This window comes from Marmota flaviventris, chromosome 1 (genome assembly GCF_047511675.1).
Source record: "Marmota flaviventris isolate mMarFla1 chromosome 1, mMarFla1.hap1, whole genome shotgun sequence".
Taxonomy (NCBI): Eukaryota; Metazoa; Chordata; class Mammalia; order Rodentia; family Sciuridae; genus Marmota; species Marmota flaviventris.
Genome location: NC_092498.1, coordinates 7,096,578 through 7,113,108, shown reverse-complemented (window position 1 = coordinate 7,113,108; position 16,531 = coordinate 7,096,578). Strand labels below are relative to the sequence as shown.

The 16,531-nt window shown below is 59.8% G+C and overlaps 1 protein-coding gene across 1 annotated transcript in view; it reads left to right on the top strand.

The window, feature by feature from the left end:
• Sspop (SCO-spondin) overlaps positions 1-16,531 on the top strand; it is a 50,916-nt gene that overhangs the window by 3,596 nt on the left and 30,789 nt on the right. Inside the window, exons 10-44 of the mRNA XM_071605408.1 lie at positions 237-405; positions 586-826; positions 1,154-1,298; positions 2,250-2,367; positions 3,368-3,543; positions 3,626-3,853; positions 3,951-4,116; positions 4,313-4,547; positions 4,807-4,996; positions 5,104-5,198; positions 5,453-5,709; positions 6,041-6,175; positions 7,154-7,350; positions 7,457-7,584; positions 7,668-7,777; positions 8,086-8,235; positions 8,416-8,509; positions 8,593-8,762; positions 8,972-9,205; positions 9,407-9,628; positions 10,068-10,304; positions 11,260-11,351; positions 11,427-11,658; positions 11,790-11,942; positions 12,046-12,186; positions 12,262-12,444; positions 12,556-12,706; positions 13,237-13,390; positions 13,492-13,546; positions 14,086-14,190; positions 14,395-14,595; positions 14,681-14,808; positions 15,466-15,622; positions 15,704-15,854; positions 16,348-16,420. Of these exons, the coding sequence (XP_071461509.1) occupies positions 237-405; positions 586-826; positions 1,154-1,298; positions 2,250-2,367; positions 3,368-3,543; positions 3,626-3,853; positions 3,951-4,116; positions 4,313-4,547; positions 4,807-4,996; positions 5,104-5,198; positions 5,453-5,709; positions 6,041-6,175; positions 7,154-7,350; positions 7,457-7,584; positions 7,668-7,777; positions 8,086-8,235; positions 8,416-8,509; positions 8,593-8,762; positions 8,972-9,205; positions 9,407-9,628; positions 10,068-10,304; positions 11,260-11,351; positions 11,427-11,658; positions 11,790-11,942; positions 12,046-12,186; positions 12,262-12,444; positions 12,556-12,706; positions 13,237-13,390; positions 13,492-13,546; positions 14,086-14,190; positions 14,395-14,595; positions 14,681-14,808; positions 15,466-15,622; positions 15,704-15,854; positions 16,348-16,420 (5,673 nt within the window). The remainder of the gene's footprint in view (positions 1-236; positions 406-585; positions 827-1,153; positions 1,299-2,249; positions 2,368-3,367; positions 3,544-3,625; positions 3,854-3,950; positions 4,117-4,312; positions 4,548-4,806; positions 4,997-5,103; positions 5,199-5,452; positions 5,710-6,040; positions 6,176-7,153; positions 7,351-7,456; positions 7,585-7,667; positions 7,778-8,085; positions 8,236-8,415; positions 8,510-8,592; positions 8,763-8,971; positions 9,206-9,406; positions 9,629-10,067; positions 10,305-11,259; positions 11,352-11,426; positions 11,659-11,789; positions 11,943-12,045; positions 12,187-12,261; positions 12,445-12,555; positions 12,707-13,236; positions 13,391-13,491; positions 13,547-14,085; positions 14,191-14,394; positions 14,596-14,680; positions 14,809-15,465; positions 15,623-15,703; positions 15,855-16,347; positions 16,421-16,531) is intronic.

Genomic DNA, 16,531 nt, shown 5'->3' with positions numbered 1-16,531 from the left:
GAGGTGGTGACCAGCTCCAGAGGGGACTGTCCAGAGGGTGGGGCCAGGAAGGTACTAGAGAGGAGCCAGTTAAGCGACCCAGTCCTGCCGCTAGACCCTGTTGGGCCATTGGTCAAGACACCCCTTCCTGTCCTGGGCTTTACCTCTGGGAACAGGTCCCTTCCAGAGTTCAGGGGGTGGGAGGTGCTGGTGAGGAGAAGGCGCTTGCCAGCTGACAGGCCGATCTTTCTCTGCAGGTCTCCCCCGATGAGTACCACGAGGCCTGCCTCTTTGCCTACTGTGCAGGGGCTGCTCTGGGGCACCAAGAGGGGCGGCAGGAGGCTGTGTGTGCCACCTTTGCCAACTATGCCCAGGCCTGTGCCAGGCGACGCATCCACGTGCTCTGGAGGAAGCCTGGCTTCTGTGGTACTACTTGACCGTCTTGCCCTGTGAAAATGACCGAGGGTCCTCAAGGGCCTCATTTTCTGAAGGCACTGCCACCCCTGGGCACCCTCCCAGCTGGCTCCCCTGGCTTCCTGGCTCTTCAGAGTCAGCAGGGTCTGGTGGAACACCTCAGCCCCTCACAGCCGACTCCTATGTCCACAGAGCGTCTATGCCCCGGGGGTCAGCTCTACTCTGACTGCGTCTCCTCCTGCCCCCCCAGCTGCTCAGCAGTGGGCCAGGAAGAGGAAGGGTCCTGCAGGGAAGAGTGTGTGAGTGGCTGCGAGTGCCCACCTGGCCTCTTCTGGGATGGTGCCCTCTGTGTGCCTGCCTCCAGATGCCCCTGCTACCACCGGCGCCAGCGCTATGCCCCTGGCGACACTGTGCACCAGCTGTGTAACCCGTGGTGGGTCCTCAGGCCTTGATGGGGTGGCAGCAGCGTGGTTGTCTCTGGTCCTGCCCTTTATGTTTTCTCTGAAACCTGCCTCCCCCAAACAGCCAGGCTGTTCTGGCTGTGCTCCCTCCTGGCATGATCACAGTGACCTGTGATCTCTGCTGACATAACTGATGGCCTTTCTTAAAGCCCTGACCAGCTGACCTCTACCCTTTCCAGGGGTGGTGGGGACATCAGAGAGGCAAGGGAGCAGGGTTTGGGGGACTGACTCCAGCTTAGCCTCCCCACCCCAGGGTGGGACTGATGCCACACTGCCCTGTCCCACCCATGTGTCCACAGTGTGTGCCAGGATGGCCACTGGCACTGTGCCCAGGCCTTGTGTCCTGCTGAGTGTGCAGTAGGTGGCGATGGGCATTACCTCACCTTTGATGGGCGGAGCTTCTTCTTCCGGGGCCACCCAGGCTGCCACTACAGCCTGGTGCAGGTGGGTAGAGGACCAACTCTGGGAAAGGGATCTTACCAGAGAAGGGTCCCTCCCCAAGGTGTCCAGGGGAGGGGGGCTATAGGGAAAGCACAAAAAAGTAAAAATAAAGCAAAACCCTAACCCTGCAAGGAAAAGCCCAGAAGGACAATGCTGGAGGTAGACCAGCTCCCCAGACCCCAGAGCCTCTCTTTGGGTTCCCACCCCTTCCTTTGGCTCTGGTGAAGGTCCTGCTGTCATGGCCATTTCGGGGACACCAAAGAAAGCCATCCTTATGGTCCTCTTCACAAATGGGGCAGGACAGGCTTGTCAGAGCCACTTCAACAAGACAACCCCAGGGGGAATAAGGACCCTTCTCCCATCCCAGCCCTCCCCCAATAAAGATGGGTCATTTCCCAGGGTCAGCACAGATCACGTTCCTTTCCACTCATCCAGGGTCCCCATTCCAGTAGTGGACCATTCACATTCTTTTGTTTGCACCCCTCCTTTCATGGGCAGTGTGGGGCATAGAGACTGGCTGAGTAGGATCTAAGCAGCCATCTCCCCGAGGCACACAAAGACCAGTGGGTGCACACACACACACCTGTATGCACGCAGACACAAACAGGCAGGCACACAGCACACTCAGGCATGCACACATAGATTTAGCAAGTGTAAGTCATTTGGAGTGTAACGTCCTACCCACGGGGAGGAAAGATGGGAATCATCCCTCCCTCATGCAGACACAAACAAATGTGCAATCACATATACTCGTGCAACCCCATGCACACACTTGCACAAGCATTTGTGTGTGCTAATCTTGGCTAGGGTCAAGCCCCATCTCTCACAGTGTCTGTCTGGCTGGAAAGCTCCCACATGGGTAGGAGCTGCCTTGGATGAGGCTAAAGATCTGCAGAGGCCTCCTCAGGGAAACGGAGGGTCTGCCCAGCCCTGTGTTCCTCTGTCTGTCCCTAGGACTACGTGAAAGGGCAGCTGCTGATCGTGCTGGAGCATGGGGACTGCGACTCTGGGAGCTGCCTCCATGCCCTGTCTGTCTCACTGGGGGATACCCACATCCAGCTCAGAGACTCAGGTAGCCTCAGGTCTACCTTCTCAGGGTGACTGCCACGCCCACTGTCCCCTCTTCTCACCCAGAAGACTTGGGTACCATCCAGTCCCTGCCTTCCACACTCCCCACCCTTCAGAGCCCAACAACTCTGCCCCAGATTCTGCAGCCGGGTTCACTGCCTCAGCTGCCCCCTCCCATCTCTGAGGAAGACACACTGTCCTGAGGACGTGTCCCAAGGCCTCTTCTGCCTCATCTTTGGGGAAAACACAAGTCATACTGTTATGAAAATCTAAAAGATCTCATCATGACCAGACCAGGCAGGCCCCTCTAAGCCACTGTCCCTCCAACTCCCCCATGCCCAGGTCAGTTCCTCGCTCTCTTGTGCCAGCTCTTTGTGCCAGCCACAACGGGAAAAAGACATGCAAAACTGGACACTGAAGCCGGGCATGGTGGCACATGCCTGTATTCCCAGAGGCTTGGAAGGCGGAGGCAGGAGGTTCGAGAGTTCAAAGCCAGCCTCAGCAACTTAGCAAGGCCCTAAGCAACTTAGCAAGACCCTGTCTCAAAATAAAAAATAAAAAGGGGTTGGGGATGTGGCTCAGTGGTTAAGCACCCCTGGGTTTAATTCTTGGTTCAAAAAGGGGGGGGGGCACTAACAGGCATCCTCCTTTGCTCCAGTAAAGGTCCTGCTGTCATGGCCACCTCAAAGCCACCAAAGAAATTTATCCTTATAATCCTCTTTCACAGATGGGACAAGACAGGCTTGTCATAGCCACTTCACACAAGACAAAACCAGAGGAAATGGGAACCATTCACTCACACCAGCCCTTCCCCCGCAATAAAGATGGATCATTTCCCAGACTTCCCATAGGGGGAGTCTCAAGTGGGACTGGTGGCCTCTGAGGGTCACTCTGATGGTCCCATTCCGATACAGGCCCTCCCACTCCCACCCGAGTCCTTCTGTTCTTGCAGCCCCATCCACCCACCTGCCCCCCGCCACCCCATCATCAGGCTCCTTTTCCAGGAGCTGTGCTGGTGGATGGGCAGGATGTGGGATTGCCCTGGATTGGCACTGCGGGCCTCAGCATCTCCAGAGCCGCCTCCACCTTTCTGCTGCTACGCTGGCCAGGAGTCCGTGTCCTCTGGGGAGTGGCTGACCCTGCAGCCTACGTCACCCTGGCCCCCCACCATGCCCACCAGGTGTGCCAGGAGGCCGGTGAAAGGCTGGGAAAGGTTATGCTGAGTCTGAATGTGACTGTCCCACATGGTCTCCACGGCCCAGGTCCAAGGTCTGTGTGGTACCTTCACTTGGAACCAGCAGGATGACTTCCTGACACCAGCTGGGGATGTGGAGACCAGCACTGCTGACTTTGCTAGCAGGTTCCAGGTGGCAGGCAATGGAAAGTGCTCCTCTGGGGACAGTGTCCTGCTCTTCCCCTGCAGCACACACTCCCAGCACCTTGCTTTTGCAGAGGCAGTCTGTGCCATCCTGCATGGCCCAGCCTTCCAGGTAGCCGGGGTGGCCTACCAGTCACAGGGAGGCAGCAATGGGGACCCAAGAGAATGAGGAGTTCATAAGGAAGAGCCCCGCTTCCTCTCTTCCCAAGGACTGCCACAGGCTGGTGGACAGGGAGCCATTCCAGCTGCGCTGCTTGGCGGCAGTGTGTGGCTGTGCCCCTGGCAGGGACTGCCTGTGTGCCGTGCTGTCTGCCTACGCGCACCGCTGTGCCCAGGAGGGCGCCCTGCTGTCCTGGAGGAACCAGACTCTCTGCCGTGAGCCCCCGCCCAGGCAGCCCTACCTCACGCTCCCTCCCACCTCCTCCTTCTGGCCCCTTCTAGGAGAAGCTGGAGAGGGCAGGAACCTCTGACCTTAGGGGGTTGCTGGGCTTTTCTTCCTGGGGAAGCACAGCGGGGGTATGTTCCAGAGGGGTTGACTATGCTCCTGATATGCACATGTCCCTGGGTCCAGCTGTCCTGTGTCCTGGTGGCCAAGAGTACCAGGAGTGCGCTCCAGTGTGTGGTCACCATTGCGGAGAGCCAGAGGATTGTAAGGAGCTGACCGGCTGTGTGGCTGGTTGTAACTGCCCCCCTGGCCTGCTGTGGGACCCTGAGGGCCAGTGTGTCCCCCCCAGTTTGTGCTCCTGCCAGCTTGGAGCCCATCGTTACACCCCTGGCAGTGTCACCATGAAGGACTGCAATCGCTGGTGAGGATGATGGCTTGGGGGGCAAGAGAAAGAATATGGGCTGAAGAGGGAGGGCTGGAGAGGAGGGGCTGATCATAGCAGGCTGGGGTGCTGGGAGGTGCAGCGCTCAGGGCTCCGGCATCAGAGCTGGGTTTCAGTGAAATGGATCTGGTGCCTGGGTCCCCAGCGTCTGGGTTCCTGGACTTTGGCAGAGCAGACCAGTGGCCTGGAGGCTGAATCTCTGCTGGGCCTGCCTCTTTCCCCTTCCACCCTCCCGCAGCATCTGCCAGGAGAGGGGCCTCTGGAACTGCACTGCCCACCACTGCGCCCTGCAGCGTGCATTCTGCCCCGGGGAACTTGTCCATGCTCCTGGAGCCTGCCTCCTCACCTGTGACAGCCCCAGTGCCAACCACTCCTGCCCCATGGGCAGCACTGATGGCTGTGTCTGCCCTCCAGGCACTGTGCTGCTGGTGAGGCTGGGAGGGGATGGGATGGGGCACCAGAGTGGCCTTCCCAGCACCAGGGCACTGTCCTGTTCCCCTAGCTGCCCCAAACAGTGTCCCCACTCTCTGCCCAGGATGAGCGCTGTGTGCCTCCTGATCTCTGTCCCTGCCGTCATAGTGGGCAGTGGTACCCACCTAATGCCACCATCCAGGACAACTGCAACACTTGGTATGCCCAGCCCCCCTGACCTACACCCTTCTGGCCTTGTGACTACTGGCTCTCCAAACACAATGTTTCCCCCCACTAGAATGAGTTGGGGTGATAGGTGGGGTAGGGCATCTGGGCTGGGCTGGGCACTGGGGACCTCTGGGATCTTCCACACTGGGGTCCTATCTGGAGTCGCAGGAATCTGGACCAGTTGCCTCCCCTGCTACAGCTCAGGTCCCTTCCTCAGTGACTCTGTCCCTGCCCCTTGCCCACAGTGTGTGCCAGGGCCGACAGTGGCATTGCACAGGCCAGCTGTGCAGTGGATGGTGCCAGGCATCAGGTGCCCCCCACTATGTGACGTTTGATGGGCTGACACTCACCTTCCCCGGAGCCTGCGAGTACCTGCTGGTTCGAGAGGCCAGTGGCCGCTTCAGCGTCTCTGCCCAGAACCTGCCCTGCGGGGCCAGCGGCCTCACCTGCACCAAGGCACTGACCGTGCGTCTGGAGAGCACTACTGTGCACATGCTCAGAGGTGGCCGTGACATTGCAAGGAGACCCTGACAGGGGGTGGGGGCACTCCAGCACAGTATAACAGCCACACACCAGGGTGGCCAAAGTCCAGGTTCCTAGGTCGAGTCCTCACTGGGCTTGGTTGTCCTCAGAGGGGTGGGACGGGTGGCTCTCCTCCTGGTTGGAATCATAATTTCTCAGATAAACCAGGCTCCAGAGAAGTCTAATGACTTTCCTAAGGTCACAGAGGTAGAGAGGCTAAAGGAGGTTTGAAGGGGAAGAGGGCAGGGCTTCACGGGACCTGGGAGGCCCTTCACTCCATGCTGGCCCTGAACACCTTTCCTCCTCTCCAGGCCGGGCAGTGACGGTGAACGGGGTGAGTGTAACACCCCCCAAGGCCTACACAGGCCCAGGGATGAGTCTGCACCGTGCAGGCCTCTTCCTGCTGCTGACCACACGCCTGGGCCTCACCCTGCTCTGGGATGGAGGTTAGGCCCCACCCTTATGCACCTGACCCACACCCAGCCTTAGTACTGGATGGACTGGACTCCCCCCAAACCCTTCCTCCCTGCGCCTGCCCAGCTCTGAGATCAGGGTTGAGCTTCCAACAACCCTCAAAGGCAGATATCCAGAGTAACAGCCAGACCAGGATCTTTGGCCTCCCCTGCCCTGCTGGCCTCCACTGGGCACCCCCAGCCCAACACCACCCCCACCTCACTGCCCGAACAAGTGGTCAGAGTTTCCAAATTATGTTTTCATCCTGTTTTTCTTCATTATGAAAGCAATGCTGCCTCACCCAAGAAATATTTAGAAAATACCAAGTTTTAGGAAGAAGAAATGAAAATAGATTCAACATTCTACCACCCAAACACAAGCAGTTGGCGTTTTAGAAACAGAACTCTCAGTGAGAAATTGAGGGAAGCCAAAATAACCCTGTAGCGACTCGGCGCGGCAGAGCCAGGCTGCCTCTAGGCCTCGCCACCAGGACTCTGGTGTGGGAAAGCCTCAGCCCATCCTGGTTTCCCATCCAGAATGCAGCCAGATGGGGAGTTTTCCAAACTTAGTTTTGTTTTCCCCCTTGTGGTACCAGAGATTGAACCCAGGGGTGCTCTCTATTGAACCACATCCCCAGCACTTCTTAATATATCTTGAGATAGGTTCTCACCAAGTGGCCTAGGCTGGCCTTGAACTTACAACCTTCCTGCCTCAGCCTCCCTAGGCTCTGGGATTACAGGCACCAACCTAAGTTTGCTTAGGAAACTAGGCTCTTACTTCTGGCCCTTCCTCTCCAGTGTCTGTCTCTTCATTTATGACCACCAATTAACCCACCCCCTCAGAAAAGAGGGAACCAGCACTCTCTGTTGGGTGGGGGTACCCATGCAGGGCAGTATTATGTCCCTGGGTCTTCTCTTGACCCCAGCCCTGCTGAAGGGTACCAGGGTCATTTTTTACAATGATGCCACCAGGCACCCGGGTCCTGATACAGCTGTCCCCACACTTCCGTGGTCGTGTGGCTGGGCTATGTGGAGACTTCGATGGAGACGCCAGTAATGACCGGCGGAGTCGCCAAGGAGTCCTGGAGCCCACAGCTGAGCTGGCTGCCCACTCCTGGCGCCTCAGTGCGCTCTGCCCTGAGCCAGGAGACCCGCCACACCCCTGCACTGTGAGCTCGGGCAGACAGCGGGAGGAACGGTGGGCCTGCCAGAGCTCAGGGCTGGGGCAGGTGTCTAGTTGGCCCAGGATGCTGGAGATGGTGCCCTGTGCTGCAGGTAAACACACACCGTGCAGCCTGGGCCCGTGCCCGCTGCGGAGTGATGCTCCAGCAGCTCTTTGTCCCATGCCACACAGAGGTGCCCCCACAGCAGCACTACGAGTGGTGTGTGTACGACACCTGTGGGTGAGGAAGGCTGGCCCGAGTGGGGGGACAGTGAGTGTGTGGGGGCAGCGCGGGGCTGCTGAGCCGACTGCTTCCTCCCACAGCTGCGATTCAGGGGGCGACTGTGAGTGCCTGTGCTCTGCCATTGCTGCCTACGCAGACGAGTGTGCCCGGCATGGGCACCATGTGCGCTGGCGCAGCCAGGAGCTCTGCCGTGAGTGTTCCCAACTCTCAGACTTGTCACCTGCATGGCCCTTGAATGGTGCTTAGCCTGCCCACCAGCTGGACACTTAGTCAGAAGTTCAAACATGTGCTACACGCTTACCGTGTGCCAGACACTTCCAGTTGAACCAAACATGCAAGAATGTCTGACCCACAGGGCCCATGTGTCCCACATCACCTTGGGAGGGTCTCAGCCAAGGTCTACAATATGAACTCTGTGCCCTCCATAGGTGTCACCTTGGGCTGACTCACCTGGTGCCCTTGTACCTGAGTGAGCTGAGCCTCTCTCCCTCCACCCAGCCCTGCAGTGTGAAGGGGGACAAGTATATGAGGCCTGTGGCCCCACCTGTCCTCCCGCCTGCCCTACCCACCGTGCTGAGCCTGGATGGCACTGCCGGGCCATTGCCTGTGTGGAGGGCTGCTTTTGCCCCAAAGGGACTCTGCTGCATGGTGCGTAGTCAGAAAGGCCAGAGGGGAGGGGACATCCCTGGGGAAGTATCCTGCATGGATGGCACTTGTGTGGGGACCATCCAGCTGTGTGATGGGAAAGGGCCACATGACCATGGTGGTGGGCTGGGCCAGGGGCACTGTGCCCCCTTCCCTCTGGAGTCCTGTGCTCTGTGATCTCAGGAGGAATCTGCATGGAGCCATCTGCCTGTCCCTGTGAGTGGGGTGGCAGCTTCTTCCCACCAGGGACTGTGCTGCAGAAGGACTGTGGGAACTGGTGAGTGGGGAGTACCTGGGTGGACCCTGTGCCCCTGGACTGGCCACGCCCAGCCGTGGCTGATCCCAGGATACCATATTCAGCACTTGCCGGGAAAGCCAGTGGCATTGTGGGGGTGACAGTGCCCCCTGTGAGGAGCTGGTGCCTGACTGTGCCGAAGGAGAGTCTCCCTGCCAGGGAAGTGGGCACTGTATTCCACATGAGTGGCTTTGTGACAACCAAGACGACTGTGGCGATGGCTCAGATGAGGAGGGTGAGTGCTTTCACCTGTGTGACAGGCATAGGTAACTGAGTTCACTGGGTGTGCAGCAGGTGTCCCCAGGGTAGCTTCCTGAGCTGCTGCTTCCAGGGCCAGCAGTTATGACTTGGGGAATGAGGGACAGGTAGGGAGTTCCAGTCCTTCTAGGGTTATGGGTTTCTCTGACTCCAGTGTCCTGAGCCTGCCTGCTTACCCTGTGCCAGGTTGCGCCACCCCAGGCTGTGTGGAGGGACAGATGTCATGCCGCTCCGGCCACTGTCTGCCCCTGTCCCTGCTCTGTGATGGGCAGGATGACTGTGGAGATGGCACAGATGAACAGGGCTGCCCATGTCCCTATGACTCGCTGGCCTGTGCTGATGGGCGCTGCCTGCCCCTCACCCTGCTGTGTGATGGGCATCCCGACTGTCCAGACGCCGCTGATGAGGAGTCCTGTTTGGGTTAGTTGTTTCTGCTCTGGACTTGGGCCCACCAGGCACGCTCTCCTACCAGGCCCAGCTCCTGGTTGCCCCAGCCTCGCCCGCCCACTTCTTTGCCAGGTTATATATTGCCTGTGAAGCTGGCACCTGTGAGTGGGGGCACCCCAAGTAGTGAGAAAAGGGGGCAATGTTCTGGGAGCAGCTCCTCCTTTCTGGCTGCAGGGCAGGTGAACTGCACCCCTGGGGAAGTGTCCTGTATGGACGGCACTTGTGTGGGGACCATCCAGCTGTGTGATGGAGTTTGGGACTGCCCAGATGGAACCGACGAGGGGCCTGGATACTGCCCGCTGCCCTCTCTGCCTGTGCCCCCAGCTGGCACCCTGCCTGGCCCCTCTACTGGCTCCCTGGAAGGTGCCTCAAGTCTGCTGGGCAGTGCCAGCCCTGGTGAGTCTCCTGGAGAAGATGGGGTGAGAAAGCTGGGGAGGATGGGGATGGGACCACAGAGGAAGGCATGTGGGTGGTGCTTTGGGGATGGAGCCAAAAGAGGTGGAGGGCATTTGAGGGGAACTGAGGTCCAGCCTCATTTTCTGTACCCAAGGCCTTCTCTGAGTTAGGGGAATCTAAGGGAAGTTCTTGAACCAGGGAGAAATTTGGGGACACCAATAGGGCAACAGAATACAGGGGTGGGTTGGACTCCAGGAGGGACTGAAGGTGGGGAGGGCTGGCTCAGGTAAGGGGCAGGACGACTGGAGCCTGGAGCAGGGGGAGGTGAGCCAGGAGCCGCTGTGGGAGGGCGAGACCCGCCTGCGGAAGCCGGTCCACTCCGGCGGGGTCTAGTGCAGCCCCCCACCCCCACCCCCACCCCCACCCCCACCCCCACCAGCACGGAGCTGCGGCCCCTTGGAGTTTCCGTGTGGCAGCGGAGAGTGCACCCCGCGGGGCTGGCGCTGCGACCAGGAGGAGGACTGCGCCGATGGCAGCGACGAGCTGGGCTGCGGTGAGCCCTGCGCGCTGCACCACGCGCCCTGCGCCCGCGGCCCACACTGCGTGTCCCCCGGGGAACTGTGCGACGGCGTGCCGCAGTGCCCCGACGGCTCTGACGAGGGCCCAGACGCCTGCGGTGAGAGTCGCCCCTGTCCTGCGCGGCCCTCCCCAAGCACCCCCTGCGCACAGCTAGACAGTGACTTAGGTTTGGAGACATCAGTCTGAGCAACTTTTGTGTTCCTTTGATTTTTTTTTTTTTTTTTTTTGTACCAGGGATTGAATCCAGGACACTTAGCCACTGAGCCACATCCCCAGCCCTTTTTTTGTATTTTATTTAGAGATGGGGGTCTCACTGAGTTGCTTAGGGCTTTGTAAAGTGGCTGAGGTTGGCTCTGAGTATGCTCTGAAAGGCTGGGATTACAGGGGTGACCAGCAAGACCCGCCCTTTGATCTTTTTAATGAAACTTTCTTTGCCCTCCTTCCCAGGCCCAGTGGAGAAGGAAGGGGCTTTTGGTTTGGGACAAGAAAGGACAAGAGAGTGGGTGTTGGCTCTGAGGGCCTAGGGAGTGGGTCTGTTCGTAGGGCTCCCCTGTCCCCATTTTCTCCCCATCCCACCTCGGTTGAACCCCTGTAGCCCTGACAAGTTGGTCTTTCTGGTCCTGGCCACTTCCCCTGCTAGGGCTGGCTCCTCCCCAGAATCCACCCCTCCTACACTCCTCCAAGGGTTTCTTTGGCCATGGAGAGCCCCATGCTGGCCCTGCCTCCTGCCTGCCCTCCTCCCCCAGTGCCTTTAGGCCCTTCCTGCCAGCCCTTCTGCAGAGAGGGAGTAGGAGGGACAGGAGCACAGCAGGACCCTTCTTACTGTGCCCACAGGTTCCACCCAGCCTCCCCTGTGCCATGGCCTCTTGCCCTGTGGTTTGGCTCCCTGGCTGTGCCTGAACCCTGAGCAGCACTGCAATGGGGTCCCCGACTGTCCCCAGGGCGAGGATGAGCTGGACTGTGGTATGAACACTTCTCATGGGTCTGCAGCTGGTGCTTGCCCGGAGGTAGCTGCAACTCCCTGCAAACTGGTTTTCTCTCTTGCTCCCCAGAGGGACTGCCACCCCCAGGAAGTCTCAACAGGACAGAATTTCCCTGCCCAGAATACTCCTGCCCCAATGGCGACTGCCTTGGTTTTCACCTGGTGAGGGTCAGGAAGGGGAGGTGGCAGGCAGAGCCGTGCACCAATGCAGAAGCCCTGAGCCTGTTGCTCCCCCAGGTGTGTGATGGGCAGCCCAACTGTGAGTTGGTAGGAGAGGCAGGACTCTCCCCAGAAGAACAGGGCTGTGGGACCTGGGGTCCCTGGAGCCCATGGGGGCCGTGCAGCCAGACCTGTGGGCTGGGGGTGCAGAGCCAAAGCCGCAGCTGTTCCCCATCCGGGCTGTTGGTGCTGCAGCACTGCCCAGGCCCCGCCCACCAGTCACAGGCCTGCTTTACCAAGGCCTGCCCAGGTAAGGGGCTGGGAACACAGGGGAGCGACTGTGGGACAGTGGGGCCTGGAGAGAGGAGAAAGGAAAGGTCCCCGGGCCTTCAACCCTGCCTTGCACTCCCACCCCCTCCCGCCCCATCCCTCCCCTCACAGTGGATGGTGAATGGAGCTCCTGGTCTTCCTGGTCTCTGTGCTCTGAGCCTTGTGGGGGCACCAGGACAAGGCAGCGGCAGTGCCACCCACCCCAGAATGGGGGCCAAGCCTGTGCCCTTCTGCCCGGGGGCCCTCATAGCACCCGTCAGACTGGTGAGTGGAAGGGAGAGGGCACAGGTGGGGGGCGGGAGGCTGCTGGGGGGACACCTGTCCTTGCTGCTGTTCCTCCCTCCCCAGTCTCTGACCCCACTCTCAGAGCCCTGCCCTCAGGATGGCTGTCCCAATGCCACCTGCTCTGGGGAGCTGGTGTTCCAGCCTTGTGCCCCCTGCCCTCTGACCTGCGATGACATCTCTGGCCAGGCTATCTGCTCATCCCACAGGCCCTGCAGCAGCCCAGGTGAGGGGGCTCCGGGATCGGGCTCTGTGGAGGCCACAGTGTCTGCCTGGAAACCTCACCGTGCTTCTTCCCTAGGATGTTGGTGCCCAGAAGGGCAGGTGCTGGGCAGTGAGGGGCAGTGTGTGTGGCCCCGGCAGTGCCCCTGCCTGGTGGATGGTGCCCGCTACTGGCCTGGGCAGCATATCAAAGCCAACTGCCAGCTCTGTGTCTGCCAAGATGGGAGGCCCCGGCGCTGCCGGCCCAACCCAGACTGTGCCAGTGAGTACCCTGCATCCTGTGGCCCTTCTCTCAAGGTCCCTGGTCTCCTCCCAGGCTACCCAGCTGGGCACTCACCTCTGCCTCCTGGCCCTAATTCTTGCCCTCTCTCAGTAAACTGTGGCTGGTCCTCCTGGTCCCCCTGGGCCGAGTGCCTGGGCCCCTGTGGGAGCCAGAGCATCCAGTGGTCCTTCCGGAGCCCCAACAACCCCCGCCTCTCCGGCCGAGGTCGCCAGTGCCGAGGCATCCACCGCAAGGCTCGCAGGTACCAGCAGGGACCTTGCCCTCGCCTTCACGCTCGCTCTTCCTGCATGCCCCTTCCCACGAGAGACCCCAAATCACTGCTCAGTGCCCTCCCAGCCTAAACCCCAGAACCCCCTGGAGACCCAGCCTTTTCCTCCTTTAGTGCTGTGCCATCTAGATCCAAAGCAGGGCAAACGGAGCCCACACGCGCAGCTCGACAAATGCAGGAGTGGGAATGGGTCCCCTGTGTCTCTGGAGGTGTGCGGGGTGAAGCTTTTGGGGGACAGCCATTTCCGCCTGCACGCCCTGCTGGGACCAGCTCTGCTGGCTGGTGGAGCTGGCACAAATTGCTTCCCCAATTTGGGGCCTGTTACAATTTCTGGAATTCAGGAGTGGGATGGGGTTCAAGGTGATGACCAGACATTAACCCTGGATTTTTCCAGTCTTATCACTTGAAGTCCCCAATCCTGAAATACCCTCAATCCAGGCTAACCAGGAGGGTGATCACTGTTAGTGAGCCCTCCCCATGCTGAGGCTGCCCTTCCTCCCCAGGTGCCAGACACAGCCTTGTGAGGGCTGTGAGCAGCAGGGCCACACACACCAGGTCGGGGAGCGCTGGCGTGGGGGCCCCTGCAGGGTATGCCAATGTCTGCATATGGGCACCGTGCACTGCTCCCCCTATTGCCCACTGGGCAGCTGTCCCCAGGTGAGGCCCTGGGAGCCTGGAGGGGTGATGGGAGGCCAGGCTTGTGGAGGCCAATGGAGTGGGTTAGAGGTGGGCAAGTGGCTAATTTCTGTGCTCCACAGGGTTGGATCCTGGTGGAGGGAGTAGGAGAATCGTGTTGCCACTGTGCCCTGCCTGGTAAGTGGGTCTGGGTAGTAGCAGAAGGGGCCAAGGGGAGGAGGACTTTAGGAGGGAATTGGGGATGGTCCAGCTTCCTTATTCTAAAAGTGTACCTATAGGCTGATGAGGTTGGGATCAAGCCAGAGCACACACGGTTGTACATGTGGTTCACTGGACAATTTTTGCCAGCAGTGGGGACTAGCCTCCAGCCCCAGGACTGCTTCCATCCAGAGGCAGCCCCTTTCTAATGCCCACAAGGTTGTAATTAATGACAGCAGTCCTGGGTTAGCAACTGCACCTGCACCTGCTCTGTCCTAGTCCTGAAGTGGCTTTGCACTGGCAGTTTTATTCTGTGTGCTCTGAATATTCAGTGGAAATATGTAAAACCTCCATTCATACAAAGGGAAAGAGGTGTCCTTTCCTGCTGGGGTGGTTCTGGGATTTCTGGGCTGTCGTGGGAGAGAAAGTGCTCCAAATGGGAAGGACCTTGCTGAGCGAGGGGCTGGCGAGAGCCTCTCTGGGTCTCTTCCTCCTGACCCTTGGGTCTCCCTACACAGCAGAGAATCAGACAGTGCCTCCAACAGCCACTCCTGCCCCTGCTCCAGCCCCCAGTCCCCAGATGGGTCCTCCTCTGGTCACCTATGTTCTGCCTCCCCCAGGAGGTAAGGACCCAGCTGAGAGGAGTGCCCTGGGAGGGAAGCAGACCACTGGGAGTGCTGAGGAAGTTGTCCCATCTCCAGCTCTGCCCTTCCCGCCCCCTGTCCTGGGTCAGGGTCACCTGTGTGGCCCTTTTCTTCCCCAGATCCCTTTATGGCATGCCTCTGGCACCCCCTCCTGCCCCCTCCAACCTCCCCTCCTGCCCCCAGATGCCTGCTACTCTCCCCTGGGCCTGGCTCTGCCCCCGGGGAGTCTGTGGACATGGTCAAGGCAGCTGGAGCACCCCACCTGGGCTGCCCTCCTGGGGGCTCCCACCAAAGGGCCTGGCCCCAGAGCGGGTGCTTATGCTGAGTGGCACAGCGGGCCACCCTTCCTGCAGCTGGACCTGCTCCAGCCCCGGAACCTCACTGGTCAGTGAGGAGGCGGGGGGTGGGGAGGAAGTGGGGGGGAACTAGTCCTTCAGCTCTGACTTCGCCCTTGGCCCGGCCCCTCCAGGCATCTTCGTGTGGGGGCCCACCTCCTCCAGCCCACATGTCAGCAGCTTCTCGCTTCAGTTCAGCACTGATGGTCTACACTGGCAGGACTACCATGACATCCTGCCTGGCACCTTGTCCCCACCCAAGGTACTAAAAGCCCAAGGCCTCTCAGGCCAGTGACCCAACATCCCCTTTGTGGATTCCACAACCTCTGTACTCCTGGGCCTTTCGGTCTCCCCAAGGGACAGTCCTTGCATTAGTTGCTTAAGGAATAACTGGTAAGTAATAGGGACTATATTCTGTGGAATAGAGGGCCGGAGTGTCACTGTCAACAGCAGCCTGGGAAGGGGGAAGGTGGGGACACATTAAAGTCACAGAGGGCCTTGGAGGCCCAGACCCACGTGTGTCCATATGGAGCAGCCTGAGTGCGGCCCTCTCTGAGGGGTTGGCTCCGCCGCCTGGAGACAGGCCCACGACCAGGAAGGATCAGTCCACAGGTGTTCCCTCTGACCTGTTTAAGGAGTACCTGCTCTGTCCCCGGTGCTGGGCTGTCCCTGTGGTCACAGCTCTGAGTGGGACCTGGCCCCTGCCATAGGAATCCTGCCACCTCAGTGGGAGGAGCTTAGGCCAGGACCAGACCCCCTGCAGCCTTGAGGGACTAGGTGGCTACAACCAGGGGGACATGGGCTCTGGCAGAGGCAGGATTCTTGTGAAGATTGAGCAGAGAGGAGGGTCACTCAGTAGGGCCACAACGGCAGCCTGAGAAAGAGGCAGGACTCGGTCAGCAGGCACCTTGTGCTTCAGTCTTTCCCCAGGAACTGGGAAGATGTGGCCTCCAAGGTGTGGGCCTTCAGCCGGATGGTGCAGGCAAAGTACATCAGGGTGTGGCCACACAGTGTCCCCCACAGCGACAGGCAGCCTGGCTTCTTCCTGTGGGTGGAGCTCCTGGGCTGTGAGCCAGGTACAGGCTGGGCTGGGAACGGGAGGACCAGGAGGGAGCAGGGGGATGGCGGTAGCCCTCACAACACCCCCCTACCCACAGTGTCCCCACCAGTGCCCCCGTGCCCAGGGGCTGGGCACCGCTGTGCCAATGGTGACTGTGCTCTGCGGGGGGTGCCATGTGACGGTGCAGCAGATTGTGAGGATGGCTCTGATGAGGAGGGCTGTGGGCCCCTGCCTGTGGACACTGGCAGGTATCCTGGGGTCTGGCCTGGACTTGGAGGGACAGCCCTGCATTTCCTGCAACCTCTGTACTCCTGGGCCTTTCCGTCTCCCCAAGGGACAGTCCTTGCATTAGTTCCTTAAGAAATAACTGGCATTTCCTTCCACCCAGGGGCCCACAGACCCTCATGCCAGGAGCTGCATCTGGGCACCCCGAGGCCCTTTCCCCATGGTCTCTCAGGTTCTAGACCTCTCCTAGTCTGGTCTTCAGTGGTTCTCAAATATGGCCCTTGGGCCAGCAGCACCCGAAACTTGTTAGACAGGCAGATTCTCGGGGTGGACCCAGAGATGCGTACTTTACAGGTCCTCCTGGTGATTCAACACAGCAAACTGAGCACCACTTAGCAGGCAGCATCCTTCCTGAATGCCCAGACCTCGCCCAGAGACCCCTGACTCCTCCTGGTTGTGGGGGGGTGCTCCGACTGGGAGAGCCCCTGGAGCTCCCTCTGTGATTTTTCTTCTCAGAGGCCATTCCACAGCCAGGACTCCAACCTTCTTCTCCACCCAGCCGGGACCACTGCCTCCCCAGCCTAGTGAGGTGAGTGGGAAGCTGCAGACCCAGCAGGTGGGGTGCAAGGTTGGGGGCGGCCTCTCTGCCCCCCAGCACTGCTCCTGCACCTGCGTCTTCCTCTCTCTCCATTCATTCATC